Genomic DNA, 22,194 nt, shown 5'->3' on the forward strand with positions numbered 1-22,194 from the left:
CAAAATTTGGAAATAAAATTTTTAGTGTTTATTATTTTGCCTTTCGAACCAGTTTTTCGTACATGTGCATACAAAACTTTTATCCTACAAATAATTTCTTATCAAGCTTTAGTATGTGGCATTGCTTCAAATTTCTAATAATAATACATTTTTTCGAAATAACTGAATTCATTTTTAAATAAGGGCTATGATTTCCTATAATTAGCATGAGTAAAAGTATTTTCGTTTATTCGCAAATATTGAAATAATTGTGAAATAATCAATGATGCAGCTGACAAGTTGTGGAAAGCCAAACCTATCAAATATTGCTATCGTTTTTTTCATCCAACTTTTTCTTTTAATAATTATTACAGAAGATTTGAATTTATTCTTTTCACATCCTGTTATTCTTACCCATTTTATTTTATTTTTATGCCCAAACAAAATTTGCACCATGAAAAGAAAGGTAAAAGCTTTGTAGTGGATGAAGCAGCAATAATCAAATCACATATTAATCAAAAAAATTTAACTCAAAGACTTTATTCCCCTGTTAAGCCAAAAATTACCTCACAACTTCCAATTCTTCATGAATTGAATTCTTCTAAAAGAAATGAACAAATTGGATTTGTATGCAATTGTTTTTAGTTATAACTATTTCAGGTAAATTCACTTCTTTTAATTCATTGTGCTTTATGTTGTTTGTAATGAATACAATAAATAAAATATGATTTACTATTCTTTCATTTATCTTTTCAGCTCCCTCAATTGCCACCTTTGCAACCATTTAAAACAAAAGATAACTCCATGTTATTTTCTATTTCACATCAAAGAGGTATTATTCCTTTGAAGCAAAACAGCCCTCTTCGATCTTTAACTCAAGTGAAAACATCAACACAAAATGTGCCTTCAGCTACACCTTCCACGTTTCAAAAGCACTCATCAACTCCACCTCCATCACCAACATTAGAACCTTCCATGAGACTTCCTCCCCTTGGCTCAAGTTCAAAACCTAAATCTGGCATGGCACGCCATTCTTTTGATGGCGTGACGCAACTTTACAAAAACTCATCTCACAGGCGTTCAACTTCACCCTATTTACATTCAGTTGCACCACAATCAATTTCAAAGCGCACTTCATCCGGGACTGTCAATCTTGATCAATTCAAAATGTCTCTTCCATCTTCTGTTCCAGAATCAAAAAGTGTGCTTCGTTTTCTTGCACATGCATGCACTCAACCAGATAGCACAGATTTTGTGTACTGTAGAATTGCAGGGGATGCATGTGACATGTTCAATCCTTATGATATGGAGATTATTTCGCACGAAGAGATTGACAAGCGCTCTTTCTTCACTGCATCTTCAACTGGACTTACACATTACTACGACGATGATTCCGAACACACAAGTATTTCACAATGGCTGGCCGAACTGCGATTGTTTGAGACAGTGGTGCAGATTCCTCTGTTTCGTACATTTCGCACGTGGCGCTGCTTCTCTGCTTGGGAGTGCTATGCCAGGCGGCGGCGTGTGCTGCAGGCGCATCGCGAATTAGTCGAGACACACTTTTTGGCAAACAAGGCACTGCACAGTGCGCTGCTCGAAGTGAATTCTGCCTGCCTGGCATTCAGCCGCACGCAGATGTTCCACACAGATGATGCGGAAACATACACCCTCGAGCACTTTTCGGAGGAAATGGCGCGGCAAAGTCAGAAGTTCAAGGCACTTTTGGACACTTTTTCCTCGCAGATTGAGCAGATTGTGCAGCGTGCCTGCAGAGAGGTGCTCTGCTCAAAAGGGTTCTTTGACAGTGCTGCCGAACTGTTAGGGCTGCAAAGCAAGAAAAGCGAGGCGGCTGATGCTGCTCAGGACGATGACAACACAGATGGATTCAGCAGCGAGATGCACATGCTGCTTTCTTCGCCTCTCTCTCAAAAGCCGCCACCATCACGGCAGTCAGCAATCAGACTTGTTGTGTCTGGAGACCAGTCGCATTTCGATGCTACACCTGTTGCATCGCCCGATGCAGAAATCGTTTCCTCGCTTTCGTCGACTCCTCAGCCAGCTTCGTCTCTTCCTTCTTCGCCATCACTTCTCCCAGCATTCATGTCACCCTCATTTCAGATGAACACATCGCAGCACGACACATCAGCAGCCATATCACCGTTCCCTCCGTTTAGCCTATCAAACAAGACAGCAACCACATCCACTTCATCATCATCATCATCATCATCGAACTCTTCTTCTTCTTCTTTTCCCACTTCAGCTGGCAAGAGCGAGCCCATCAGCTACACAAAGATGGCAGCCAAGCGGTTGGAATATCGCCGTCTGGTGTGCTTCATCCGGGCAGTTGACTACATCGTCATGGACACTCAACACAAGCTGATTGTGCAAGCAACATCTGAGCTGCTGGACACGCTTCACCGGCGGAGCAAGAGAAAAGCACCGGCAGACCCAGCCACTCCTGCGCTGGACGAAGTGAAGAACCAGCGGATTGCTCGCAGAGCACTGAGCAAGGCAGCAAGCACTGCTGCTATGAAGAAGAAGAAAAAGAAGAAGAAAAAGAAAAATACAAACACAGGAAGAAAAGAGAAAAACTGGGCAGACAAGAGAATGCGAAGTGATGGTGGAGGATACAACAGCTCAATGGAGGAGAACAACGAGTTGATGGGATGGAGGGGCAGAAACGGAGAGGAAGACAGAGAAAACGAAGAAACAAACTATGGAGGATATCGAAATAACGAAGAAGAATATGATAATGACAGAGAAGATGAATATGAAGAAGACGATGAAGAGAACGAGGAAGTTAGAAGAAGAAGCAGAAGTACGAAAGAAGTTATTCTTGCACCGCTGTTTAAGACTGAGCTGCTAATCGAAGATGGACGAATGAAATTGTCTCACAATGGAGATGACTTTGAACGGTGCATCAACCAACAGCTGGAAAGATTTGTGAAAGATGTTCTGGCAAACGAAAGATGCATTTTGAGTGGAACGTTCAAGTCGTACACAACACTCAGTGAAATTGGAGGAGGAGGAGGAGATGGAGACGGAGATGAAGAGGAAGACGTTGCAGACGATGGAGGAGATGAAGACGAAGGGGATGAAGTCGGGGAAAAATCAGAGGTGATCATCGGAGAGCGGTTGCAGCAGGACAAGCAATATCAGCAGCTGAAGGCGGAAATAGAAAATCAGCTTGTCAGCACATTCACCGCAGTGGTCAACCATGCCGCGAAGTTTAGGCCGTTTTTGAAGATGTACCAGAAGAACATTGAAATGGATGCAGATGCCATTGAAGCAAAGGATCCGCCGACGACATGGTATGCAGAGGCATTGGATGACCATGCTGCTCAGCTGGCTGATGCAGAAGCTCTTCCAAACTGCTTTGAGGTGCAGCTGTTCACAGTGGCAGTGCCACAGCTGAAGCAGGCAGTCAGCGAGTCTGCCAAGCGATGCATTGGAATTCTGCACAATGTGCTGCCTCTGATTGCAGCAAAGAAGCGCACAGCACATTCAGCAGCGATACGATCGGCGTATGGCCAGCTGACAGCGCGGCCGGAGAGTGTGGAGGAGTATGCGTCGTTTCTGGCGACGGTCGATACGATCAACAATCAGCAGGTGCAGCTGCGGCACAACTTCGATGTGGTCGAAGCGTTCTATCAGACCATGCGCGACAACGGAATTGAGGTCAGCAGTTCTGATCAGGCGAATCTGCAGCTGATGGAGAAGAGTATGTCGCAGCTGACAGCAGCATTCACCACAACAGAAAGTGCAGTCGATGAGCAGACACAGCGCTTCAACAGAGAGCTGACGAGACATGTGACAGAATTGAAGGCGCAGATTGGGAAATTGAAGGCGAAAGCAAACGAGCCAAATCTTCTGACGCACCCAGAAGAAGCAACAGCAACGCTGGCTGAGATAGAGCGGCTGACTGCCTCTGCTCAGAGACTGAGATGCGAAGCAGACAAAGCGGTTGGATTCCGACAGCTGTTTGGGGCGAATGTGGATTCGTGGGAGGAGCTGGCAGAAGTTGAGAAGGATATCGCAACGAAGCAGATGCTGTGGCAGAACCTGAGGTATTGGGAAGTGTTTGTGGAGGATATCAAAAAGGCGCCGTTCCAAACGTTGGAGAAGGAGAACGTGCACAGTGCGTATAGCAAGACACTCAAAGTGTATGGCCAGCTTGAGAGAGAGCTGCCACCGAACGCGGTGTGCGATGCATTCCACGAAGGGCTTGCCAAGTTTGGTGCCATCATTCCTTTGATCGATGCCCTGCGGAACGAAGATCTGAAGCCGCATCACTGGATGACTATAAGAGAGACGCTGACTGGATCGCCTGACCATTGGGATCCCCAGTTCTCGCTGGGGTGGATGCTTTCTCGAGTCGCACAGGAGAAAATAGGAGAGCTACGGCAGATCAGCGAAGAGGCATCGCAGGAAGCCGTGCTGACAGAGATGCTGCACAAAATCATAAACAAATGGACGAATTTGGAGCTGCGAACGAAAACCTTCCGAAATGAGAACTATCTTCTGGTCGAAGTGGATGATGTGCTGCGGGAGTACGATGATGCGAATGTACAGCTGGAGACAATCAAAGGTTCAAGACATGCTGATCCAATCAGAGAACAGGTGGATTTCTGGTCGTCGCGGCTGAGCACATTCAACGAGGTGCTCGAGCAATGGCTTGCCTTCCAGAAGAAGTGGCTGGCACTGGAGCCTGTGTTCCAGAACGGAGATCTGCTGAAGGAGCAGGCAGGAAGGTTCCACGAGTGCGACAAGTTCTGGCGGGAGGTGATGAGAAAGACACACGAATTTCCTGCTGCGCTCCGGGCGACGCAGCAACCTGGGCTGGCGTCGATATTCAGGCAACACAACAGCACATTGGAGCAGATTGAGGCAGCGCTGGATGGGCTGCTGAACACAAAGCGCGCTCAATTCGGAAGGTTCTTTTTCCTGCCGAACGACGATTTGTTGGAGATTCTGAAGGAAGGGAAGAACCCGATGCAGGTTATGCCGTACATGAACAAGTTGTTTGACAACATCAAAACACTCAACTTCTCATCGCCTGACGATCCACGAAAAATGGAGGCAATTGGGATGATTTCGGCAGAAGGCGAGATTGTTCCATTTGGCGAAGAGAAAGTGAATCCCCGTGGGAAATCTGTGGAAACGTGGCTGAAGCTGATAGAGACAGCAATGGTAAGATCTCTCAAGACACTTTTAAAGGTGGCATTGAAGAAGCTATTTGCAATTGTGGCAGCAGGAACATCTTCAGCGACAGTTACTGCTTCACCACTTTCATCAGCTACATCTTCTACAATGTCCGCTGTTCAATCTTCTACCGTTCTTCCATCACTGTCATCCTCATCAGCTGGCACTTTCTCAGCCACCGGAACAGCTTCAAATGCACGCCAGCAGTGGATCTTGTCGAACAAAGCGCAGATTGCAATGGCTGGCTCGCAGATCCTGTGGACATCGCAAGTGGAACAGGCATTGGCAGCTGAGCGGTCGTCAGAAGAGCTGAAGAAGATGGCAGCTCGATGTGAAACCACGCTGAGTCTTCTGACAGATCTGGCAAGGGGCCATCTGGATGCTCTGCAGCGTGTGAGTGTTGGTGCATTGATGGTTTTGGAGGTGCATGAGCGCGATGTGGTGGAGGAGCTTATTTCAGAAGGAGTGGGGTCAACTGGAGACTTTGACTGGGCAAAGAGGCTGAGGTATTACTGGGACTCGAGAGAGGACGAATGCACCATAAGGCAGACCAGTGCGTCATTCAGATATGGCTACGAATATCTCGGATGCACATCGAGGCTGGTAATCACTCCTCTTACTGACCAGTGCTATATTACACTCACCTCGGCTCTCCAACAGAAGCTTGGCGGTGCTCCAGCTGGACCTGCTGGAACAGGAAAGACAGAAACTTGCAAAGATCTGTCAAAAGCAGTGGCAAGACAGTGTGTTGTATTCAACTGCTCCGATGGACTGAATGTGGGGACGATGGCACAGATGTTCTCTGGAATGTGCCAGGCAGGCGCATGGTTCTGCTTCGATGAATTCAACAGAATAGACATTGAAGTCTTGTCTGTGGTTGCGCAGCAGATACGGGAAATTCAAAATGCGCAGCAAGCAAATCAGTCCACATTTGTATTCCAAGGTTTTCGAATCCCGTTGAATCCTAGTTGTGCCATTTTCATCACAATGAATCCAGGATATGCTGGTCGAACAGAACTTCCAGATAACCTTAAATCACTCTTCCGCCCAGTTGCCATGACAATCCCTGATTATTCTCTGATAACAGAGATTTTGCTCTTTTCAGAAGGTTTCCGCTCTGCAAAGGTGCTGGCACAAAAAATGACACAACTATATCGACTGGCATCAGAGCAGCTGTCGCAGCAAAAGCACTACGACTTTGGCATGCGTGCTGTGAAATCTGTGCTTGTGATGGCAGGGCAGCTGCGTCGAGACAATGCAGACTTGAGTGAAGAGCAAGTGGTGATACGCGCAATGAGAGAGAGCAACCTGCCAAAGTTCCTTGCAGGTGACATCCCTCTCTTTGAAGCTATTGTCAGAGATCTGTTTCCAGATGCGTTGATTGTGGGAGGAGAACACGATGAGCTGGAGAGGATGATACGTGAAGTGTGCTATGCAAAGGAGTATTCTGTACTCAATTACCAGATGCAGAAGATCATTGAACTCTTCGGCATATGCTGCTTGAGACACGGCGTGATGATTGTGGGGCCAACAAGAGGCGGAAAAACAGTCTGCAGAGAAGTGCTTGCAGAGTCCATGACTCGTTTGCGTAAAGATGTTGGCAGTTCAAATCCGATGTTTCAATCAGTTGAACAGAGAAGGCTCAATCCAAAGGCAATTTCAGCGGAAGAGATGTTTGGCAGCTTCAGTGCACTAACACAGGAGTGGAAAGAAGGGCTGTTGTCGTGCTTTGTTGCTGAGGTTGTGAAGGACGATGGACCAGATCTCAAGTGGATTGTGTTCGATGGGCCAGTTGATACACTCTGGGTTGAGTCGCTAAATACTGTTTTGGATGATTCGCGAACTCTCTGTCTTCCAAACAGAAAGAGAATCAAACTGACTCGAACGGTGTCGCTTCTATTTGAGGTGGAGAATGTGGATGCAGCATCGCCTGCAACCATCTCGCGCTGTGGGATGGTTTATGTGGATCCATCAGGAATGCCATGGCTGGCATTCGTGCAGCGGTGGGCAGCAGAGCTTTCTGATGCTGTGTGGCCATCATTCTTGAAAGCGTATGTTGTCAGTCTGTTTGAGGAGTGGCTGCCTCCATTGTTAGAGGGAGTGACGAAGATGAAAGAGGATATCGCGCAGCCTGTTCTCACAAAGGTGGCAAACGTAACACGTATCATGGAGTCTGCTCTCACACCTGAACATGGCTTCATGCCAGGACCAACATACACAAATTCCGAATTATTGGGATCTGGATCTGAAGACGGACTGATGAATGAAGCTGAAGGGGGTTTGGGAATACGTCGTTCGCAATCCTTCGTCAGAGCACGATCGTCATCTGTGGTAAGTCTCGCATCTGTATCTGGATCTGGAAGTGGAAAGGAGAGAGGAGGGAAAGTTCATGCAACAGATTGGGAAGCATGGATCAGGAGCGTGTTTTTATTTGCGTGTGTTTGGGGCATTGGTGGTGCGCTAGTGGAATCTTCAAGAGAAGCGTTCGATGCGCTGATCAGAAAGTACGTTGAAGGAGTGTTTATGCCAACCACCGATAGTGTGTTTGACATTGTCTTGGATTATGAAAGCAAAGCTCTTGTTCAATGGGATATCCCTGAATACCAGCACAAGTCTGGCACTCCATTTTTCTCGATACTTGTACCAACAATCGACACTGTGCGCTATTTGTTCCTAACTTCGATGCTTATTGACGTGACAAAGCCTGTAATGGTCACTGGAGAAACAGGGGTGGGCAAAAGCATCATTGTTTCTAGTATTTTTTCTGAGAGCTCAAACACCGAAAAATCCGAGGCAGAATCTGCTGTAACATCAATAGCAGCACAGTCAGCTTCATCAGCGTCAGCATCTGCTTCAGCCTCTTTCTCTTCGACCTCAACTTCATCTTCAACATCATCTGGAGCGCTCCCTGAAGAACTGAGCAAGCCGAAACAAAAACGAGTTCCAGTGACTCTTTCATTCAGCGCACAGACAGACAGCAACCGCACACAGCAGATGATTGAAGCCAAACTGCACAACCGAAGAGATCACTTTGCATCAGCGCCTGGCACGCTCACTGTTTTAGTGCTGGAGGACTTCAACATGCCCTCCCCAGACGCCTTTGGCTCGCAGCCGCCACTCGAACTGGTGCGACAGCTACTCGACACAGGCGGATGGTACGATCGGGTGCTGCTTCAGTTCCGACCAATCAAAGGAACAACAACAGTGACCGTGTGTGGACCGCCCGGTGGTGGAAGGAATGTGATGTCGTCGAGAATAAGCTCACTATTTACTCAACTGCGCGTGCCTCAGCCAAGCGAAAAGTCTCTTTTCACAATCTTCTCGTCAATTATGTCTGGAGTGATGGAAGAGAAGCAGTTCACGAGATCTCTTCAGGATATGGTGCCAGCTGTGGTAAGAGCATCCATCGAGCTGTACACACATGCTGTTACTGAACTGAGGCCAACTCCGTCAAAGTCTCACTACAAGTTCAATTTGAGAGATGTGGGGAAGATATTTCAGGGGATGATGAGTGCATCGCCAGAGACTGTGCCTGATGAGGCCGTGCTTCAGCGTCTATGGTGTCACGAATCATTGCGAGTATTTGCGGATAGATTAGTCTCAAAGGAGGACAGGGCAATTGTGACAACGCGCATCTGCGAGCTGGCAAAGCAATACTTTCATGTGCAGTGGAACCACGAAGAACTGTTTGTCTTCAAGACACCGCAGATGTGGGTAGACTTTGCACAGCTGGAGAAGGAAGTCCCTCGACCATATGAGGAAATAGGAGATATTAAACAGCTACAGAATGTGCTTCAATCAGCGTTGGCAGAGTATAACACAATGATCGCGAGCAGAAAGCAAAAAGAAGCAGACCTGGTGTTCTTTGAGGAGGCTGTGGAACATGTGGCGCGGCTCACTCGAATTCTGAGGCAATCAGGTGGACATGCCCTTCTTGTTGGAGTGGGTGGATGTGGAAAGCAGTCGCTTGCACGCTTGGCTGCATTCATTTCTGGATGTGGTTGCTTTGAAATAAGTTTAACCAAAAACTATGGACATAACGAGTTTAGAGAGGATCTGCGAAAGCTGTACATGCAATCAGGGGCTGAAGGAAAATCGATAGTGTTTCTGCTTAGTGACATGCAGATTGTCAGCGAAGCCTTTCTGGAGGATGTTAACTGCATTCTGTCGAGCGGAGAAGTTCCTGGGCTGTTCGACTTCCAGCAACGTGAAGTGGCCATCAAAAAGCTGCGTGCGTGTGCTGGAAGCGATGGAAATGTTCCGAACTCGCCAGAAATGGCAATGCAGTTTCTGATTGATCGTGCGCGAGAGCGGTTGCACATCATTCTGTGCATGTCTCCCATCGGCGATGCATTCAGAAGACGATGCCGGATGTTCCCGTCGCTGGTGAATTGCTGCACCATCGACTGGATCTCCAGCTGGCCACCACGAGCACTCCATTCTGTTTCATTGAAGTATCTCTCTCAGGCTCCGCTTGGACAAGATCCACTTTCCCTGCAGAAGCCTTCATTAGGTTCTTCTTGCTCATTTACTCTTGCATCGCCTGCGGGTGCAAATCATTCGGAATCAGCTGCTTCTTTCCCTCTTTCTGCTTCTTCTGCTTCCATCAACTGCATCGCTACTCCGCTTGTTGAACGTATCGCTGAAACTTGTGTTGAGATACACACTTCGATTGAGGAGGCATCTGAAAGATTCTTTCAGGAGACTAAGCGGAAAACGTATATAACGCCAGCCTTGTTTTTGGAAATGGTGCGTCTGTTTTTGGATCTTATTGGCGAGAAAATGGCAGAGCTGAAAGAACAGATCGAGAAATATGAAGGTGGAATGACAATTATCAGAGAGACGCAAAGGTCGGTGAGGACGATGAAGGAGGAGCTAAAAAGGATGGAGCCAATGCTTGTGCAGCAGAAGGAGCAGATAACTGAGCTTATGGAGCAGATTGAGAAGGACAGAGCACGGACTGAAGATATGCGCGAGGTAGTTTCAGCAGAAGAGGCTGTTGTCAGAGAAGAGCAGGAAAAGGCAGAGGAAATGAAGAATGAGGCGCAGAAGGAGCTAGATACCATTACTCCTGTCTTTCAGGAGGCAACAAAAGCACTTGAATCGCTCTCCAAAGCAGCTGTGAATGAGGTGCGCACCTTTGCGAATCCTCCTGAGCAGGTGAAGAGAGTGATGTTTGCTGTCTGCACACTTTTTGGGAAGAAGAACGATTGGGACTCTGCGCGTGGACTGTTGGCACAGCCAAACTTCATCCAGATGCTGCTGAACTTCGACACTGTAGAAATCACAGAAGCTGTGGATAAGAAGATGAGAGCAAATTATTTGGATGACCCAGACTTTTCGGCAGAGAAGGTTGAGGCAGTGTCAAAGGCTGCGTCAAACATCTGCTCGTGGGTAGTTGCCATCGTGGAGTATGCGCGTGTGAGCAAGATAATCGAGCCGAAAAAGCAGGCCGCAGCGCTTGCTCGTGCGAAATCAGACGAACTGACAGCAAAGCTGAATGCCAAGCGGAAGCAGCTTCATTCACTGGAAGAGGCGCTGGAGGCGCTGGAACAACAGTTTGAGCGAAAGAAGAAAGAACAAGCACAAACAGAGGCAGACATCGAGCAAACACAGCGGAGATTCGCAAATGCAGAGCAGCTTCTGGGCGCACTGGGTGACGAAGGAGAAAGGTGGGAGGAGAAGCTGGTGCAACTGAGAGATTCGCTGAAGTATTTGCAAGGGAGCACTGTCATGGATGCTGCATGTCTGACTTATCTGGGTCCATTTGATGCGCCAAATCGACGGAGGCTTATTGCTCAATGGACAGAAAGCTGTGCCAAGCACGAAATACCAGCTGTGTGCAAAGGAGAAGATTCAGTCTTTTCACTGGAAAGTGATCTTTCCACACCTGTTCAGACAAGAGACTGGCTGATTGAAGGGCTGCCATCTGATGCGCAATCAGTGGAGAATGCGATCATTGCTACTCGGACGAGAAAATGGCCTCTATTTATCGATCCGCAGGGACAAGCAAATCGTTGGATCAGAACGAAAGAGAAGGAGACAAAGCTACGTGTGATGCGACCAGGTGAGCCAAACTTCTTACGAACACTTACAAACGCCATACGGTTTGGGCAGCCGGTGCTACTCGAAGACGTTGGAGAAAGTCTTGAGCCGCAGCTGGGACCGCTGCTGAAGCGACAGATGGTCAATTACAATGGACACAACATCATCCGAATTGGAGACCAGGATGTGGACTACAACACGCGATTTAGACTGTTTATAACAACCAAAATAGCAAACCCAAAATTCCTTCCTGAGATGTTCATGAATACCACAATCATTAACTTTGCTGTTACACAAGATGGATTGGAGGAGCAGCTACTTGGCACAGTTGTGTCGCACGAAAAGGCTGAGATAGAAGAAGAGAAAGACAAGTTGGTAAGGCAGATGGCAGCAGATGCGAAGCTTCTCGATCGCACAGAAGCGCAAATGTTGGCACTGATGAAGGAGACAAGCGTGCAGGAGCTGCTCGATGACTTGGCACTGATCAACACATTAGATCAATCAAAGCAGACATGGAAAGAGATCAAAGACAGAGTGAAAGACGCAGAAGAGGCAGAGCTGCAGCTGCTGGCAGCGAGGGACGAGTTCAGAGCAATGGCCGTGAGGGGCACAGTGTTGTATTTTGTGCTTGTGGACTTGGCCAGCCTTGATCCGATGTATCAGTATTCGCTTCAGTACTTCAGCTCTATTTTCAGCACAGTTCTGGAAAGAACTCCAGCAGCCGATGAGTTGGATTCTCGTCTGCAATCGCTGATTTCTGCACTGACAGAGATGGTCTATTGGAGTGTATCGCGCGGACTGTTCGAGAAGCATCGCATCCTGTTCTCGTTTTACATGACTGTGCAGATAAAAAGAAGAGAAGGGGCCATCTCAGAAACAGACTGGGATGTGTTTGTGCGCGGAACAACTGCACTCCCTCAACCACCTCTTATGACAAAGAGTGGCATGCTGCTTTCACCTATCGGTACTCCGGCTTCTCCTTCCTTCGGAAATGCAAGCAAAATGTATGAATATCAACAGGCACAGCCAGAAATCCCTGCTTCTGTTAGCGAATTTGTTTCGCCACAATGCTGGGCAGAGCTGCGGACAATGGAAGAGCGCTGGGGTGAAGTGTGGAGAGGGATAACAGCAAGTGTGGCAGGAGAAGACTTGGAGCCTGATGATGTTGATGCTGAGCCTGTCTTTTCTCAGAATGACCCTGACTTTACGTTGATAACAGGTGACTCAATTGCACAGCTGCAGCCTTATCACGGTCCTAACTCGTCTTCTCAGCTGACATTTTCTTTGCCCGCCCGGCCTCTCACAACATCTCGCTCAATTTTTGGAAGAACGCTATGGCTGAAAGTTCTTCAAGCGCCTGTTCCCACAATAGAGGAGTTCCCAGAGAGGTGGAATGAAAACTTAACTTCGTTTCAGCGGTTGCTGCTTATTCGAGTCTTGCTGCCGCATCGACTGCAAGGCTGCATGATTGCTTATGTGCGGCAGGAATTGGGCGAGCAATTTATAAAGTCACCTCCACTGGATCTCGAACGAGCACACTCAGACTCATCGTGCCGCTCTCCGATCATATTTGTTCTTTCGCACGGAGCAGATCCAACGCAGCGAGTGATACGCTTTGCACGAGAAAGAGGCTTTGGCGATCGGCTGAGGATGTTGTCGCTGGGACAAGGGCAAGGGCCAGTAGCTGTGGAGATGATGGAGCAGGCAGCACAGAAGGGAGAGTGGGTATTCCTTCAGAACTGTCACTTGGCTGCCTCGTTTATGCAGCAACTTGAGCGTGTGTGCCTATCATTCTCTTTGGCTGAAGCATCGCAGGTGAATGAAGAGTTCAGATTATGGCTAAGTGCAATGCCAACTCCGACTTTTCCTGTGAGTGTGCTGCAGAACAGCATAAAGCTTACAAATGAGCCTCCTGCAGGTGTCAAGGCGAATATGGCAAGGTCGCTGAGAGTGTTGGGAACAAAGACATATGAAAGTGACATTGGCGGAAGAAGGTCATTTGCGTGGAGGAGGTTGCTTATTGGACTGACATTTTTCCATGCTCTTGTGCAAGAAAGAAAGAAGTATGGTGCGCTCGGCTGGAACATCCAATATGAGTTCAATGAAAGCGACTATGAGATATCCATCAGCCATCTTCGGCTGTATCTGACAACAGGCAGCAGTGGAGCTGGTGGAGGCAACAGCGGGAGTGGGATTGGGGCAGGAAATGAGAAGGAAAAGGAAGGGGACATTCCATGGAAAGCACTGAGATACATGACAGGGGTGGTGAACTATGGCGGGCGTGTGACTGATGAATGGGACAAGCGAACGCTGATGGCGCTTCTGCGGCGGTTTTACGAAGAAAGCATTGTGATTCCAGGAAAGCCATATGATCTGGGTGCACCGCGTGTTGGGCAGACTACACTGACGCGGCAGGCTTCGTGTGTGGAACAAGAGCCTGCTGATAACTCTGCCTCCGCAGCTGTCCTTCCTCAGCACGCTTCTCCGCTACCTTCGCCAACCACATCGCCAATGCCAATGCCACTTCAGATGCCGATGCTTTCGCCTCATGTCTCCACAAACTCGATGGCATCCTCTTTGTCTGTGTCGAGTTCTGGCCAGCTGCCATCGCTTGCAGCTATTGGGAGATCAAAGAGCTATGTGAGCACAGCTGGGTATGTGGCTGCATACAAAAGAAACAGATATCTTCTTCCGTCTGATCTGAAGACGCTTTTGCAGCTGCTTCAGTTTGTGGAACGCCTGCCATCCACCGATGAGCCAGAGCTGTTTGGGATGCACAGCAATGCTGAGCAGGCCTTCCAACAGAGCGAAACAGAGCGGATGCTCCAGGCGTTGATAACAATGACGCCACGATCTGCTGCTGGCTCCGAATGCCCCACCCTCTCTCCATCTCCGCTGTGCACTCTGCCTCAGTCACCGCTTGCTGTGTCTTCGCCTTCATTCCGCAATGCCACCCCAGCAGCTATTGGAACACCACAACAATCCGACAAACGCAACAGGAAGGCAATTGAGGCAGCAGACAAAAGCAGATCGAAAGAGCACCTTCCTCTTTCACAGCAGAGATTATCAGTGAAGAGCCTCTCCACCAAACCTTCTGATCGATCACCATCACCGAGTAATGCATCCAATTCCAGCGAGAAGGCGCCCTTGAAAGCGATTGGGGAACTTCTGAGGACAAAGAAGACAGCTGACGAGGAGGTGCTGGAGCTGGCGAAGGAAATCCTGCAGAAGCTGCCTCCGCTGCTGGATCGGTCAGAGGCAGCAGAAGGGGTGCTGCCGCAGTTTGTGTGCGCAGGCGAGAAGGAAAACACAAAGCGAGGCAGAACGGACGAAGCAGCAAAGAGAGAGCACGAGCTGTCTGGTGCTGCACCAACAGGATCGTCTCAGCTGCGTTTGTGGAGTGGGAGCGAAGGGAAGGTTGGAGAAAGCGGACTCCACCCATCGACAGCAGCGAGTGTGAATTCGCTGTCGATTGTGCTGTCGCAGGAGATGGAGCGGTTCAACAGGCTGCTGCAGCTGATGGGCTCGACGCTGCGGGAGCTGGAGAAGGGGATTGCGGGGCTGGTGGTGATGTCGCAGCAGGTGGAGGAGGTGTACGATGCGATGCTGAAGCACACAGTGCCAGGGGTGTGGAGGGCAAGTGCGTATCCATCGCTGCTGAAGCTGGGAGCATGGGTGGACGATGTTGTGCGGAGAGTTGCATTCTTCCGGCACTGGTTGCGTGAAGGTGTGCCGAAGGTGTTCTGGCTGCCTGGCTTTTTCTATCCACAGGGCTTTCTCACAGCTGTGCTGCAGACATATGCCAGGAAGCACCGTGTGGCCATCGACACACTCCGCTTCCGCCACACGCCTCTGCTCTCACCCGACGACAAGATATGCTCCGCCCAATCATCATCTTTGTCATCGTCTTCTTCCTTGTCGTATGCAACCTCCTTTCCCTCTTCTTCAACATCTGTAACGCTGCCATCATCATTGTCTGTCTCATCTGCCATCTCCACATTCACCTCTCCACCCTCAGCTTACTCTTGCAACATGCTGTCGTTGTCAGCAAGTGTCGCATCCTCTTCTGCGCTGGGTGCTCCTCCAGATGGTGTTCTAGTGTCAGGCCTGTTTGTTGAAGGAGCGCGGTGGGACTTTTCGACGATGCAGCTGGCAGAAGCGCTGCCAGGGGAAATGTTTGCAGCGATGCCTGTGATCCACTTTGTGCCTCAGAAGGACTACAGCCCCCCGCCAGCATGCTATGTTGCTCCACTCTACAAGACCGCCCAGCGCCAGGGGCAGCTGTCGACGACTGGACAGTCCACCAACTTCATCACCACTGTTGTGCTCAGCACACTCCTCCCCTCTGACCATTGGATCCTTCGTGGAGTGGCGCTGCTGTGCGAACCCAAAATGCTTTCTGACAGCTGAAACACACTTCAATCAATTCACGTTTGAGCAGCCCGAATGTCATGGATTACTTTATGCATTTATAACAGTCTTCATTTACCATGTTTTTTATGTTTCTTTCCGTTTGTGTGTGTATGTGTGTATGTAATCTTGATATGTTGGTATGTTTTATGTGCAATTGGCGTTTCATTTCCTTCGTATATTTTTTCATTTCTTTTCTTTTTTTCATTTCCATGTTTGATGTGTTGTTATTACAATCTTTTCATTTTGGACAAAAACTCCTTTTTCTTTTGTTGCAAAGGTTTTTGTGTGAGAATTGATAATCTGGAAATAACAATTGAAAAATGAGGGGAAAAAAAGACCCGAACACAACAAAGAAAGTTTTCAAATTTATTGCTCAGAACCAGGTGAAACGAATTGCCGTTAATTCTAGATAGCACAATTTTCACAGATAGTTCTCATTTCCATTAAAATAAAATTAAATAAAAAAATAAAAAATGTTTATGAAAATGAGATGTGAATATTTTGAATGGATCATGCAATAAAAGCATTTATTCTCAATTGTGAAATCATCAACAAACAGCACAATTATTTCAATCTCCTTTTGCTTTCATTCTTTTTTCGCTTTTAGCATATGCCTTTATACATCCGGAGCAATTCCCACATAGAAATAATCAATCGTCTCTTTCTCTTCGTATGTTCCTGTTGGCATTGAATTCAACTTCACTAGCAACTTATCGGTAAGACATTTGCAACTGTTTTTGTCTTTCATATTTCTCATCCTGCAAAGTGAATGAATTTGTGTATCCAGCTATTCGGCATACTGCACATTACTAGCTGCTTTTTTGGATTCAGGAAATGAATTGTTCCTTTATCTTGCCCAACTGTCAAGTAATTCAGAACTTAATCAGCAGAATTATCGTTTCATGTAAAAGACAATCAAGCGCTTCGGATAATCATGAGGAACTTTCTGTAGGCACTTGGATGTTAAATCACAACTGAAGAAATTGATACATGGAAATCCACTTGTAGAATCCAATCAGAAGAGTGGAAATAAAGCGATGAAACAGTCAATTGATAAGAGTCATTGAATGGAAGAAAAGTGCAAACGAATCGAATTGCAAAAAGCTTTTTGCTTTAATATCATTTTCAAACAGGACGCTGACTCACATTAATTTCAATATTCTAAACACACAAAATGTTTTGATGATAAATGATGAAATTCAATTCAAATCAATAAAACTATTCCCAAAAATATCGATACAGTATTCCAAGTGTTAATATGGTCTGTGATAAACAAAATAAATCAATTTTTCGATTTGCAATCGTTTCTGAATGCAAAGCCTTTGCCTGCAGAAAGAATCAAGAAATGAGTCATTGATAAAAATTCGATTTCTTGTTCATCACATTTGCTCAAAAATAGAAGCTTCATTAAAAGTTGCATGAATTGATCGTTTAGAGAAAAATCTGGATAAAATTTCACAATTCGACTTGCTAGCTCGGGAAGCTTAAAAACGAATGTTGTGATTATTCACTCATAATGAGGATCATCAAAGAATAGCATTCTTGATTTATGTTCAACAACGTGTTGTATCAGTAATTTTGATGTATTTCAGAAATTTTCTATGTATTTTGTTGTTTTTCCAAATTATGTGCGTGCTCTTTCAATTTTGCAGTTTTCCATTCTTTTTGGTAGCTTTTTTAAGAATATTGAATCTTCTCAGCCTCATTTCCAATTACTTTCCTTTTTTCAATACAGTTTTCGTATTCCAAAGATAAGCAGAAAATTCATATCAAAAATGCTTAAAATAGTAGTTTCGATGATAATAATTATCCTTTTTTGCTATTTGCTAATCAATCATCCCAATTGAATAATTTTAATGAAGTGTATTTTCATGCCCATATACGATAGAAAAATTTGGAGATAACTCAAAAATACCTACAAATCATTATCACAAATCCAAAATTTTTATATTAAGGTATTCACCAAATAATTCAGAGATGTTTCAAACAACATTAATGTTTTTGAAATATCGATTAACACGATTAGCGAAAAAAGAAAAGATCGTTACCACAACAAATTCAATAATTGTATGTTTTTGAAGTTTATGCTATTACGCGCCAATGCATCATTTAAAAAAGTTGCACAATCTGATCAGCAAAATTCAGATAATAATAAACCTCCGCAACCGAAATTTATCCAACTTTTGAAAAATCTAGGCTTGATATTTGAAGATGGATGTTTTATGTTTGGTTTGTTGTTGTTGTTTTATATCTCTCTAAAAATCTTAATGACTCGTTCGTTCTATTAAATTTATTTCAGAGGCAAATTCGTTTGAAACAAAAAGTAAACTTGAACTGTATCTTCAAGACGATGAAAAGAAAAATGAATTCTTGAGATTGCTTGATGATTACACCTCGTCTATGAAATCTTTTCATGCGCTTCTTGTCGGAGTAATTTCTCAGTCATTGTTTGTGCTTGTTTTTCTCAAATATTTCACATTAGTTTTGAAAGAGATCAATCAATTTCTTCATTATCATGGGGGACTGGGGAAAGTGTAATTAGAATGCTATTGAATTCTGCTAAAATACAAAAGATGTTGCATCTATTTTGTTGGATCGAATTCTAGAATTCGCAATGGAGATGTGTGCTTTTCAAAAGTTATTTTTTCATTCGTTGATTTTCTTTTATCATTTTTGAAAAGAGAAACAAAGCCTTCTTTAATTGTGTCATCACCTCAACATGTTACTATTATTCAGCTTTCTCTGAAACAGCTTTCCTGGCTGGATAATCTTGAATGTGATCGATTTGTTATCAACAGACTGATAGAGATAGTCCAGATGATAACCCCACGAACTGTGAACTTGTCCAGCTCAAGAAGCAATGGAAACTCTACGTCTACGGTGAATTGCGATCTGCGATCAGAAATTATTTTGGCACTTCCAGGAATTGCGTCTGATGCCATCCATCCAGTCGTTGCTGAGATGCTCTGTCGTATTGCAAAGGAGACTGATGGTGAGAAGTCGCTGCCAGCCATCCTACAAACATTCTCGTTCCTTCGAATACCCGAAAAGCAGGCTGAAGAAGCGCGTGCGTTGTGCATGACTGCACTTCGCACGGCGCCGTTCCATCTTCTTCCGCCAATTGTGGACTATCTGTTCACGAACAGCTCAGCGGGGTTGCTTGGTTTACGCGATGATGCAAAGAAGAAGAAGGCGTATGGATTGTTTGATGAGATACTGATGAACATCAATCTGTGTGTGTTTGGGCGAGAGAGAGAAAGAGCACTGGAAAAGGAAAGAGGATATGAAGGTGGAGAGAAGAGTATAGTCAGAGGCAGAAGCATTGGGAGTTACTCTCAGTCAACTTCTTCTTCTTCTTCTTCTTCATCGTCTGCGCTCAATGCACAAAACATTGCAGAAGCAGAACTTGCTGCTATGCTCAAAAAAGCGTGCACATCCAATCCTGATTTTGCTGATTATCTGAACACTCGCTATCACAGAATATTCACTTCTTCTTCATCTCAATCTTCTTCTTCCTCCTCCTCTCCTTCTTCCATGGCACATCAATATCCTCCTCTTTCTAGTCAGTTCATTTCATCTTCTTTGTCTCCTCTCTCTTCTTCGTCTGCATCTCGCTTCTCTTCTGATCTCTTTCCACTAGACATTTGGCTTCTCTTCTTTCTGTTCTCTTCCACTTCATCCACTTCATCATCATCATCTTCTTCTTCTTCTTCTTCTTCCTCTTCTTTGTCTGCTTTGTCTTCTGTCCAATCGTCTCACCGCTTTTTGCTGGGCAGGTGTGGCTGAAGGCAGCTGAACGAGAAGGGAACACGCTCATTCCTCTGATTGAAACTGCCCTCAGCCCACTTCATTCGACTGCTCTGAACGACAATTACGAGGCTGTTGGACTTTGGCATCGATGCTGATGCTGCGGGAAGCGACGGAGAAGGGAAAGGAAAGGGGAGAGGGAGAGGGAAGAAAAATGGAATGGGGTCCGGAAAATAGTGGGCGGAGAAATAAAGAGAGAGATAGAATTGCTGCTGATGAAGTCTATTTCAAAATCTCCTCTTGCTCTTTCATCGTCATCGTCATCCATTTCGTCCTCATCAGCAACTTTCTCTTCTTCTTCACTCATTCACAAATGCCAGCAGCTGAGCAGCACGCTCTTTCTCTGCTCCTTCTCCACTTTTTCGTCTCCTTCATCTCGTCAGGATATTCTTGCCCGTCTCCTCACATTTGCTGGCTCTTCCAACCAGCACACATCTGATGCCTCTCTTTCTCTCTCCACATCTGCGAGCAGAAGACAGAAGAAATGCGTCGGGTAGTTGCCTTTGCGCAGTCGCTGATGGAGTTTGTAGGTTCGTTTTCGCTGCAGCAGATAGAGAAGGTGTTCCGAATAGAGGCTGTGCTGGCAATGAGAGGGGCAGACATCAATGAAGGGCTGAAGGAGACGCTGAACATGGTCATTGTGAAGGAGGTGAACAGGCCAGTGAACAAGACACTCGAAGGCGTGAGGAGGGTGCTGCTGCTGAGGAGAACTGCTGTGGAGGATGGGAATGCGCAGAATGACAGATTGTTTGGGAGAATGAAGATGTCAAATGGGAAAGATAATGGAAATGAAGCTGGGGAAGAAGAGAACTCAGAAATGGAACATTCAGTTGTGGATGACATGCACAATTCATCATCATCGGCTTCTTCTTCATATTCTTCATATTCTTATCCTTCCTCTTCCTCTTCCTCTCTTTCTGTTGCGAGTCATGAAAGCAATGCCACTATGTCCATTTTGGCTGTCTTCCAGACATTCACATCGCCTCAACATCAGTCTTCCTTCCTTTCTGTTTATTCTTCTTCATCTGGCTTCTCTTCTCTGCCTTCTGCACTAACAGCCCTTGTTCCTCAGACAATTGGAGTGATTGGAGTGATTAGCTTTGTGCATGAGTTGTCTCTCAGATGTTTAATACTATCGAATGAGTCAGCTCTTTCATCTTCATCCTCTTCTTCTTCTTCTTCTCTCTTTGAGCATCAGCAGGAAATCTCTTCTCTCATCACTTTTGCTCGTTCAAAGCTGAAGAACAGTTCTCCTCTTTCTCGCATTCTCCTGCTCCGCTTGCTATCCAACGAGGTGCGTTTGTGCAGTCTTCCGCAGGACGCTGCATTCACTCTGATAGAAAGTGTGTCTGATGAAGTGGAACGATATGGTTTGGAGCTGAATCAGATGGGGAGTGTGGAAGGAGCAGTTGGAGATGATGGGTATGCTGGCTCTTCTTCCTCGTCTCTTTCGACTGGCGGAGCGAATTTTCTGTCAGCAGAGGCAGTCAGACAGCAGATAGCTGCACAGTCGCTGATGGCAGCACTCAAAGAGAGAGCGAGAAAGCACAGGAAAAAGAGCATGAGAAGGAAAAAGAGATCGACAGGCAGTTGGAAATGAGCATATTGAGGCAGAAGAATGCGCTGGAGAAAGGCAGCATCACACCCGAACAGCACAAAAGAAGCGTCGACATTCTGAAGAGTGAAGCAGAAGAGCAGAAGAAGCAGCTGCGGGAAGAGCTGACCAGTTTCCTGCAGCAGCAGAGCGAGCAGCAGTTCGCACTGGAGCAGCAGAGCCAGCAGTACCAGCAGCTCTATCTGATCTCCTCGCAGCCACCACCGCCTCGCTTCCGGGTGAACACATCGAGAGACGCTTTTCCGCCTGTGTTGATTCCGCGTGTGGTGTTCAACACAGAACAGGAAGACAGTCAGATCCTGTTTAACATTCTGAGATGTGTGAAACGGAACCCGTCGGAGGCGCTTGTCCACCCAGCCAGACTCACTTTCATTGCATCTGGGACAATCTTCCAGAACATCGTGGCACCTCCTCAGCAGACACAGATGATGGAGTCGCTGACTCCTTCTTCTTCTCTTTCTTCTTCCTCTTCCTCTTCTGCCACGCCTTCTCCTCCGTGTTTCCCTTCAACATCAGCTGTGGCAAATGCGTTGTCTGATATTAGTGGGATTCTTCTGTCTTGTCACTGTCTGTTTGATGAAAAGACGCTGCTGAGATTTTATCTGAATCAAAACAAACAATATTTTGATGGAGAAGGGAACGAAAGGAATAACAAGATGAAGATATTATCAGATGATGAAGAAAACAATGAAAATTATGAAGCTGAAGATGGCAATGATGGCAAAGAAGAAGAAGAAAACAATGATGCTGAAAGAAGCAGCAGCAGAAGCAAATGCGATGACGATGATGTTGTGGATAACGATGGATTCACAAGAATGCAGCCAGATGAAGAGTCAGATGATGAAGGAAACACAGAAGAAGAAAAAGGATCTCTTCTTCAAGCAAACAAAGCGACTCAACAAAAGACATGATATCTTCTCATTCAAATTCAAAAACTTCTTCTTCTCTTCCTCAGCTGTCTGTTGAGCCTTATCACTTAAACACAGCGTGTTTGTCTCTTTACCTGTCTCTGTCTTTTCTGAGGGAAGTGCTGAATGTCTATTCGTTCTCAACAGAAAGGACAGTCCAGTGCATTCTTCTCATTCAGCTGAGCAGAGCTGTGTCATTAGCACGCTGTCTGACAAGATGGG

At 46.1% G+C, this 22,194-nt stretch overlaps 3 protein-coding genes across 3 annotated transcripts; all 3 read left to right on the plus strand.

Annotated features, from left to right (window-relative positions):
- Positions 1-411: 411 nt before the first annotated feature.
- On the plus strand, positions 412-15,639 carry MONOS_8041 (dynein heavy chain 9, inner dynein arm 5; the record flags this gene model as incomplete). Its single annotated transcript, XM_067878417.1, has 2 exons — positions 412-606; positions 736-15,639. The coding sequence occupies 2 exons, from the start codon at positions 412-414 to the stop codon at positions 15,637-15,639; spliced, it is 15,099 nt and encodes a 5,032-aa protein (XP_067718616.1).
- A 2,617-nt stretch (positions 15,640-18,256) lies between these two features.
- MONOS_18432 (uncharacterized protein) lies at positions 18,257-19,547 on the plus strand (the record flags this gene model as incomplete). The annotated part of the gene is made up of 3 exons (XM_067871453.1): positions 18,257-18,264; positions 18,324-18,948; positions 19,419-19,547. 3 exons carry the CDS (start codon positions 18,257-18,259, stop codon positions 19,545-19,547), a joined length of 762 nt encoding a protein of 253 aa, XP_067718617.1.
- Positions 19,548-19,933: 386 nt separating this feature from the next.
- On the plus strand, positions 19,934-21,975 carry MONOS_18433 (uncharacterized protein; the record flags this gene model as incomplete). The annotated part of the gene is made up of 3 exons (XM_067871454.1): positions 19,934-20,196; positions 20,758-20,871; positions 20,928-21,975. The coding sequence occupies 3 exons, from the start codon at positions 19,934-19,936 to the stop codon at positions 21,973-21,975; spliced, it is 1,425 nt and encodes a 474-aa protein (XP_067718618.1).
- Positions 21,976-22,194: the final 219 nt, after the last annotated feature.

This window comes from Monocercomonoides exilis (genome assembly GCF_001643675.1).
Source record: "Monocercomonoides exilis strain PA203 chromosome Unknown scaffold80-53332, whole genome shotgun sequence".
NCBI lineage: Eukaryota > Preaxostyla > Oxymonadida > Polymastigidae > Monocercomonoides > Monocercomonoides exilis.